This window comes from Oncorhynchus clarkii, chromosome 19 (assembly GCF_045791955.1).
Source record: "Oncorhynchus clarkii lewisi isolate Uvic-CL-2024 chromosome 19, UVic_Ocla_1.0, whole genome shotgun sequence".
Classification (NCBI taxonomy): domain Eukaryota; kingdom Metazoa; phylum Chordata; class Actinopteri; order Salmoniformes; family Salmonidae; genus Oncorhynchus; species Oncorhynchus clarkii.
Window position 1 is genome coordinate 10151459 of NC_092165.1, and position 9461 is coordinate 10160919.

Here is a 9461-nt window from a genome sequence, read left to right on the forward strand (position 1 = left end):
ATTCTGAGAAAAATATTCTCTCCCTCACAACTTGTTTACCTAAGTGCACAAACAGTTAAATTCAAATTACATTTCATATGTCAGGGCGGCTGGGGCCAAAATGGATGGAGCCGAATTAGAGGGTTTGAAGCGTTACTTAGGTCGCTAAACAAAAGTAAACAAGAGATTTAGACCCCAGAAATTAGCAGGGATTATTTACGTAGCAAATTAGGTGTAATAAAACACAACATAATCTGTCCTGCATCCAGACATGTGTGCTGCTTAGGCAGCAGGCAGGCTGGTAGTGCTTTGCACTGTGTGAGGTCCGACCGTGTGTAAACACCAATTTAGAGATAGACAGGCACATCATTCCCGCACTGGTATCAACAAATTAGCAGTCTGTCCTAGTCAATTAGGCCTACAGGCCTGGGTCCAACATATGGACACCTCACTCTCTCGCTCTCTCTCTCTCTCTCTCTCAGTTCAACAATAACCTGACTAGGTCTGGAAGAGAAAGCTGTTTCTTAAGGATACGGCCACCCTGCGGTCGTGTTCGAGACTGTTTTGTGACCACAGGTTGAACACAGGCCCTTTGGTTGTTTTATAGCCCCTCAGGACCACGACTGGAGATGGCCAAATAATGTTTGTTCTACTCCTCTTACTGAGACAGTGTAAAACACGGGTGATTTGGACTTGCCAGAAGCACACACAGAGGTTGATAAACCCGGCTATAAACAAGCAATAAATATACTAATAAACATACTAATAATTATACTCATACTAATACTATACTAATAAAGAGTGCAGAGCAGCTAAAAGCCGCTAGCCTTTAGAAGTGTTGACAGGTCAGCATTAGGCAGGGTAGGCTTAGCTTGGGCTAAAACCTGGTTGTCCATGTCTGTGTGTTTTAACTTACTCTCGCTCTGTAACTGTAGTGGTCAGGTGTGGCCCAGTTGGTAAGAGATTGACGCCAACAACGGCAGGGACGTGGGTTTAATCCCTGCAGTATACAGATACTAAAACGTATCCACTCACTGTATTCTAAGTCATTTTGGATAACAGTGTCTGCTAAGTGGTAACAGTATATGTTACTATACTAATACTAGTACTAACCCCTCCAAATATATGCGAGTACTACCGCCGTGGGCATGCCTAACCGCCCGCCCTCATGCTCTAAATTGCCCATTGATTCGGCGTGCCATGGGCTGGCACACATTCCATGGAGAGGAGCATTGAGTGGGCTCTCTGCCATACCCTGTGCCCATATGTTGCTGGGATGGGCTCCAATGTTGCCATCACCACAAACCAGAACAAGAGGACCTTTGTTTGTTGTGTTTAGCAGCAAAATTTCACCACCGACTCGCTACTCAAAAGCAGAGAAAGAGAAATTCTCAGTCAGTAGGCTCGATCCCGGTCTGTACATGCGCTATTATAGCATTACTGGGGGAACAGAAATGCAAGGGACACAAGTCTCCGAAGGTAAACAAACCGACCCACACACGCGCACAACATCCATCTGTGTGACATACCTTGGCATGTTGGGGGAAATGTGTCGTAACACATCAATAACACAAGATTGCCAGTTCACATGGACAGCCCAAATGCAAAATGCATTTCCATAAGCTCCTTTATGGTGGTCGTTGTCCTACTCACAGAGACGTGATCAAAAAGCCAGACGTGTAAGTAGCTCACTGTAGAGGAGCAGCTGTTACAGGAGGACTCATTTATTTGATAGGATCGGCACAATGGCTTTTGTCAGTGAAATTGCCGGAACAAACATATCAATGCACAAAGGTCACACTTGAAAACATTTGCTTGTCATTCAATCTGAGACACTGTGGGCTGCACAAGCCTCATAAGGTCTCACCATCAGGAATCACAGGGGGTGAGAGAGAGAGAGAGAGAGAGAGAGGGGGGGGGGGGGGGACCACCACACATAGCCCCTATAGAGAAAAGAGGCTGTGCTGTAGGCAACATTAACTGGTGTTAAAAATCTTAAACAAAACACTTGCCCTTTGGGAATAGGTGTAAGTTAGTGAGGGGTGGGTGTGAGAGGGGGGAGTGAAGGACAAATAATACCCTCTCAGCAGCCTTAACACTTGGACAGAGTCGAGGGACTGAATGGGGAGACTGATGTTCTCCAGCTTCACCCATTAGAGAAACGAACAAACACAATGGTGTTGTTGTTATTCTTTTGCCATAAGCAAAAAGAGCTCTGTGTGTGGGCAGTGTAGTAGGGAGGAGGAGAAGTCGAAGTTATTTTTGTTCCGTTCAGGGTTTTTCCTCCTATTTGCATGACTTGAGCAAATGAAATGACGCAATATGGTTTTTGACACAACACAAAGTGAGATACCACCCAGCCGCATATGTCGATTCGTTGGGAGCGGTTTACATGAGAATACGGCGAATTCTACCGTGAACTCCACGTAGCCTATGAAGACTGTGTTAAAGATTTATCCATGCAGTTAAACATGACGATAATTAATAATGTGTCTATAACGGACATCAGCGTAGGCTATGTACAGTAAACGCGCACATGCTGTGCAGGAACTGATTGGAAAGAAGAAAAACATAAAAACATGCAACATTGTTGCAAAATACATTCTAAGTGCGGTGACAAACATGCCACACGTGCGCATAACCGCGGTGTGGGATGCAAAGAATAACTTAGTATAATTGAACGATAGCCAACGGTGCTGACTCCCTTGGACTGCGCTCGTGTGGTGTTATTTTGAAGCGCTGGGATGAACGTAAAAGGTTATAACATAACCATGGTAACACTGTAACGCTTTGGACACGCTCGAGACCAACAATCAGGAGGCTTATATAATTTCCCACTTTTAAACAACATAGTTGGCTGATAAATCATGTTCATTTGTTTTTACAGTTTTGTGGATTTTCTACATATTTAATGTGACTGATAAAGAAACATAAACAAAAACCGCATAGAGTAGCAGGACAACGCCAGAATGTGTAAGTAGGCTACAGTTGAATTTCCCCTCACAGTCCCACCTCCCTCATATATCGTTAATTCTACTACTGTCAACAACAAGTCGAAAAGACACACAACGCAGTACATACATTCCCGGGGCGTTTGGCTTTAGCCTACAGACAGCTCTCACAATGAAAGAATGCAACGAGCCCAACATACCCTGGCATCACGCCGGTGGACTATCTGATAAGCAGCACGCCTGGTTGGGCAGCATGACACACGAGGGTACAACCTGTGACAAACTTCCCCGCTGCTTGCACCGCTGTCCACTGACAGTTTTCTTTCCCTCTTCTTCAGTCGCTTGGGCATGCTCCCGTCGTAACATCTCCTTCTCCTCGGGCTTATTTCCCCCTTCTCGCCAAATTTCGAATCCCCACATTCCCAAACGTTGACTGCAATAGCCAACACGAGTACAAATTTCAAATGCCTCATATTGAAAAAACGTAGGAACCAAAAGATGTGAGAGAAATCACTGTTGAAAGCAACGGTGCAAACCTACAAAATACTATTTTCTTTATATTTATATAGACCTATATGCTGTATCACAGGTAAACGATTATAATAATTTAGTTTAATAAAGGTATACGCATAAAGTAATCAGAATTAAATATTTGCTAAAGAAAAAAATGGTAGTGCTGGTTATGATGGCATACCCCAGAAATACACATTTTTCTCTCGTAAAGAAAACAAAGCAAAGAATAAGCTAACTCTGAGAATTGCAGTAAGCTTAATTTGTGTCCTTCCTTCTGATTTAAAATCCGTTTCAGCACAGTGCATTGGGTCAAAAAAGTAAGCACAAAATTGTCTCTCACTAGATCCTCAGAGCGCTCACATGTTTCCCCTTGCTCTTTCCTCCTTCTTTTTAACCAGCGCGCGAGAAGAGGAGCGAGCACAGTGACGTAAGACAGCACGAGTGCGCGCACTTGGCTGTACGCTACTGTGGAACGGAACGATGAATACCTGGCTGTCAGCACTGGACTGGCTGTCGTCAGTGATAGCCTACAGAAGAATTGAAGAGGTGAGATTGAGAAGTCAAGTGCACTTGAGAATACATTCTAGAAGTGATTCTTTCTAGGATTGTAAAGTCTTCTACATATGTCGTTTCATGTGTATTCTGCATCCCCTATCTATAGCACTTGATTATATATTTTGAGAACGTGATCTACATAATGGCAAGCATTAGCCAACACTAGGTTACATGTCTTAATGTAAAAGTAAACACACCAATCCCCCCACCAATTCTCTGAAACATTAACATACACTATTTGTATTTGTATTTATTATGGATCCCTCTTCCTGGGTCCAACAAAATTAAGGCAGATTATACAATAAATTAAAAAAATTACAATACATTCACGGGCCCCTACTCCACCACTACCACATATCTACAGTACAAAATCTAATTGTACATGTGTGTATAGTGCGTATGTTATCGTGTGTGTGTGTGTGTGTGTGTGTGTGTGTGTGTGTGTGTGTGTGTGTGTGTGTGTGTGTGTGTGTGTGTGCGTGTGTGTGTGTGCGTGTGTGTGTGTGTGTGTGTGTATGCATATGTCTGTGCCTATGTTTGTGTTGCTTCACATTTCCCGGTGTTCCATAAGGTGTATTTTTATCTGTTTTTTAAGTCTAATTTTAATGCTTGCATTAATTACTTGATGTGAAATAGAGTTTCATGTAGCCATGGCTCTATGTAGTACTGTGCGCCTCCCATAGTCTGTTCTGGACTCTGGGACTGTGAAGAGACCTCTTGTGGCATGTCTTGTGGGGTATGCATGGGTGTCCGAGCTGTGCACCAGTAATTCAAACAGACAGCTCAGTGCATTCAACATGTCAATACCTCTCATAAATACAAGTAGTGATGAAGTCAGTCTCTCCTCCACTTTGAGCCAAGAGAGATTGACATGCATATTATTATTATTACCTCTCTGTGTACATCCAAGGGCCAGCCGTGCTGCCCTGTTCTGAACCAATTGCAATTTTCCTAAGTCCCTTTTTGTGGCACCTGACCACACGACTGAACATTAGTCCAGGTGCGACAAAACTAGAGCCTGTAGGATCTGCCTTGTTGACAGTACTGTCAAGAAGGTAGAGCAGCACCTTATCATGGACTTACTTCTCCCCATCTTAGCTACTGTTGTGTCAGTATGTTCTGACCATGACAGTTTACAATCCAGGGTAACTCCAAGCAGTTTAGTCACCTCAACTTACTCAATTTTCACATTATTTATTACAAGATTTAGCTGTTTAGGGTTTAGTGAATGATTTGTCCCAAATATAATGCTTTTAGTTTTATAAATATTTAGGACTAACCTATTTCTTGCCACCCACTCTGAAACTAACTGCAACTCTTTGTTAAGTGTTGCAGACATTTCAGTCGCTGTAGTAGCTGACATGTATAGTGTTGAGTCTTCTGCATACATAGACACACTGGCTTCACTCAATGCCAGTGGCATGACGTTAGTAAAGATTGAAAAAGTAATGGGCCTAGACAGCTGCCTTGGGGAATTCTTGATTCTACCTGGATTATGTTGGAGAGGCTTCCATTAAAGAACGCCCTCTGTCTCGGGTGGCACAGTGGTAGCTGTGCCACCAGAGATTCTGGGTTCGAGTCCAGACTCTGTCGCAGCCGGCCGCGACCGGGAGGCCCATGGGGTGGCGCACAATTGGCATGGCGTCGTCCGGGTTAGGGAGGGTATGGCTGGCAGGGATAGCTTTGTCTCATCGTGCACTAGCGACTCCTGTGGCGATGCAGTACTAACAATTGGATACCATGAAATTGGGGAGAAAAAAGGGCTAAAAAAAAGAACACCCTCTGTGTCCTTTTAGACAGGTAACTCTTTATCCACAAAATAGCAGAGGGTGTAAAGCCATTGTAACCAATGTGAAATGGCTAGCTAGTTAGCGAGGTGTGCGCTAATAGTGTTTCAATCAGTGACGTCACTCGCTTTGAGACCTTGAAGTAGTTGTTCCCCTTGCTCTACAAGGGTCGTGGCTTTTGTGGAGCGATGGGTAACGGTGTTTCGAGGGTCGCTGTTGTCTACGTGTGCAGAGGGTCCCTGGTTTCGAGCCCAGGTAGAGGCGAGGAGAGTGGCGGAAGCAATACTGTTACACCATAACACATACATTTTTCCAGCAGCAAACTATGATCAATAATGTCAAAAGCTGCACTAAAGTCTAACAAAACAGGCCCCACAATCTTTTTATCATCAATTTCTCTCAGCCAATCATCAGTCATTTGTGCAAGTGCTGTGCTTGTTGAATGTCCTTCCCTTTAAGCATGCTGAAAGTTTGTTGTCAATTTGTTTACTGTAAAATAGCATTGTATCTGGTCAAACACAATTTTTTCCAAAAGTTGAATAAGGGTTGGTAACAGGCTGATTGGTTGGCTATTTGAGCCAGTAAAGGGGGATTTACTATTCTTAAGTAGCGGTATGACTTTTACTTCCCTCCAAGCCTGAGGCCACAAACTTTCCAGTCGGCTTAAATTGAAAATATGGCAAATAGGAGTGGCAATATCGTCCGCTATTATCCTCAGTAATTTTCCATCCAAGTTGTCAGACCCCGGTGGCTTGTCATTGTTGATAGACAACAATCAATTTTTTCACCTCTTCCACACTCACTTTACAGAATTCAAAATGACGATGCTTGTCTTTCATAATTTGGTCAGATATACTTGGATGTGTAGTGATAACGTTTGCCATCAGATTAAGTGATTTGAGCCTCATTTTGGTGGCCAAGGAAGATGGCTGGCACAACTGGCCCCCAGCTGTGAAGCAGTTTGGAATTCGGAAGTGAGGTCCCACCTGATTGATACATTGATCTATCAGTCCATATTTAAAGTAATTAGACTTGGCAGTATTACCCCAACATCAGCCGTTTGCTGCCTACCTTACGTCTGTAATTAAAGGTATTGCTGTTCCTCTGAAGACCACTGATAAGACAAAGCCAAACCCAGGACAAATCCCCTTTCATTCGCCTCTCTCTTCAGAGAGATTACACGATAGCAATCCGAAAGGCAAGGGGAATGTCCTGTGGCAATTACTACAACAAAAACAGTGGAAACACACAGAGGAGCTGGAAATCACTTCCAGTACCACACCTGTTCTTCTTTGGGGGTCCGGCAGACAGGCCGGCACTGACCAGAGCCCAATAGGCTGCTTATCTACAGGAATCTAGAGCGATCCAGAGGAATCCAGCCTGATTTGACTGTGGGGCAATTATGGAAATGACTCTGTGTTGCTATGACCCGAGCAGAGCCCCTGCCTGCCAGATTTGACCTGAAGAATTACCCCTGTCTTTCCTTCCCTGCATTCTGAAGCTGTCCTCGCAGCATTACTTTGTGTTACCCCACTGAACATTTTTGGGGCTGGTTGGTGTGTTGTTGAAGAAGAAGAAGAAGAAGAAGAAGAAGCACCACAGCAGGTCTGAGAACAGCAGAATGACATCTAGCCGCATGTGGGATGCAGCTGTGGGACGCCGGGGCTACGTGTAGAGAGGCAGTAGAGAGAGAATCACAGGGTAGGGAGGGGAAGACAGACCACAGCTATAAGTTAACAATGTGTCCCAGAGTGGCAAAGGGCTTAGATCTACACATACAAACAGCCATGTTCAACTATCTTGTTATTTTGTTGTTGTGATGCCTCCCACCCTAATTCCTTTGACATCTTAGTATATCTATCTGAAGGCCTGTCACCCTACCATTTTATTTGGGCATTTTTATTGTTCAGAAATGTGGTGGGCACTCTCTTCGTTCGCAGGACTTTATCCTGCTAACTGTTCCAAATGTCCAAACTGAATTTGGTAAGAGGGCTTTTATGTACTCTGCGGCATCGGCTTGGAACGCCTTACAAAATATTTTTAAACTGGAAGAACTTGTCCCGATTGGTGTTTTTTGAGACTGATTCCCTGACCTGTCAATGTTTTTAAATTGCTGTTTTATGATTTTTTTATACTCTTGTGAATTCAATGTTTTTTTTACTAGATTACCTATAGTTTTTCATGTTGTCTGTCTGTAATTGTTATATGACTTGGTGCAGCCTATCTTGGCCAAGACGCTCTTGAAAAATAGATTTCTAATCTCAATGAGCCCTTCCTGGTTAAATAAAGGTTAAATTAAATCAAATGTAAAAAATAAAGCTGTTTTAACTTATAGTTTTTAGGTGAAACCATAAGCGGGAACAACTTGGGAATACCATAGTCAAGAAAACCCCAGTCTAATGCAGTTCGTATGCTTGTGTTTTTATGTTTACATAAAACAACATTTTGACCCATGAGAAAGCAGGGTCAGTTGGGAAATTCTCGTCCGCTTTGTTTCATTCAGCATGTGATCCGCAGATGGACAGAGGTAGGAATAGAACATCCCATCAGGTTACGGATATGGTCCCCCCTCCTCCTCCCCCTCCCCCCCCTCTTCTTCCTTCTCTCCTCTTCCTCTTCATCTTCCTCCTCTTCCTCTTCATCATTCTCTTCCTCCCCCCCTCCTCCTCCTCCCCCTCCTCTTCCTCCCCCCCCCCTCCTCTTCCTTCTCTCCTCTTCCTCCTCTTCATCATCCTCTTCCTCCTTCCCTTCCTCCTCCTCCTCTTCCTCCGCATCACGGGGATATAGCATTGCTTTCGTTTCTGTATCGTGGACAGTAGGGCACACAGTTGCAAAACATTTCTTTAAAGTCTGTGTATCCACAATCTCCCCGTTTCAAAAGTGAACAGTACCTAATCTGGACACGTTCAGGTAAAAGCCTACCTCCTCTTCAAACTGCCCCCCCCCACTCCCCTACTGAACACACCCTAATGAGAAACATGACCTGATGACAGACAGGACTCTGCTTTCACTCACTCCCCATCCCTCTTCCAGGCACCGCTAGCCTCACACCTCACTCACTCCCCATCCCTCTTCCAGGCACCGCTAGCCTCACACCTCACTCACTCCCCATCCCTCTTCCAGGCACCGCTAGCCTCACACCTCACAGCTCGTTACTACTCCTAAAGCCTCTCTGGTGGCTAACTCTTAGCTGTGGGTCCCATCCAGCCCAAGCTGGGTTCATCTCAGGGGCTGCAGTGTGTGTGTGTGTGTGCGTGCATGCGTGCGAGCGTGCGTGCGTGTGTTTGTGTGTGTGTGTGTGCGTGCGTGCGTGTGTATGTGTGTGTGGGGCCACCAGTTAGGGGTGTTGTAGTCATCATCATAGACTGAATCCCAGTGTGAACTGTAAGCACAATGAGAAACAGATGCAGCAACACATGCTATGACTAGAACAATCCTTCTCCTCTCTCTGTGTGGCTGTACGTATGAGTGTCAGCTGTATTCGTCTTGTGATGAATCTCGCTGCTCTCTGTTCGTCATTATCATAAACATATGTAGTTGGATAGTGCCACACGTCTTTTGTGCTTTTCTTGTTGTAGGAGTGGATGGTGCCAGTGAGTGAACTCAGGTGGTTTGCTGTGTTCTTTGTGTTTTGAAGTTGAGGTGTCTAGTGAAGTAAGTGTTAAGTAAGTTTGAA

The 9461-nt window shown here is 44.4% G+C and overlaps 1 protein-coding gene across 2 annotated transcripts in view; it reads right to left on the reverse strand.

The window, feature by feature from the left end:
- The window catches only part of LOC139374705 (hedgehog-interacting protein-like), a 76869-nt gene extending 73034 nt beyond the window's left edge, over nt 1–3835 (reverse strand). For both annotated transcript variants that reach the window (XR_011627723.1, XM_071115803.1), the window contains exon 1: nt 3131–3835. Coding sequence is in view for 1 of the 2 variants with exons in the window: in XM_071115803.1 (XP_070971904.1) it covers nt 3131–3403 (273 nt within the window). In the remaining variant the exon portion in view is untranslated. The remainder of the gene's footprint in view (nt 1–3130) is intronic.
- Between the last annotated feature and the right edge of the window lie 5626 nt (nt 3836–9461).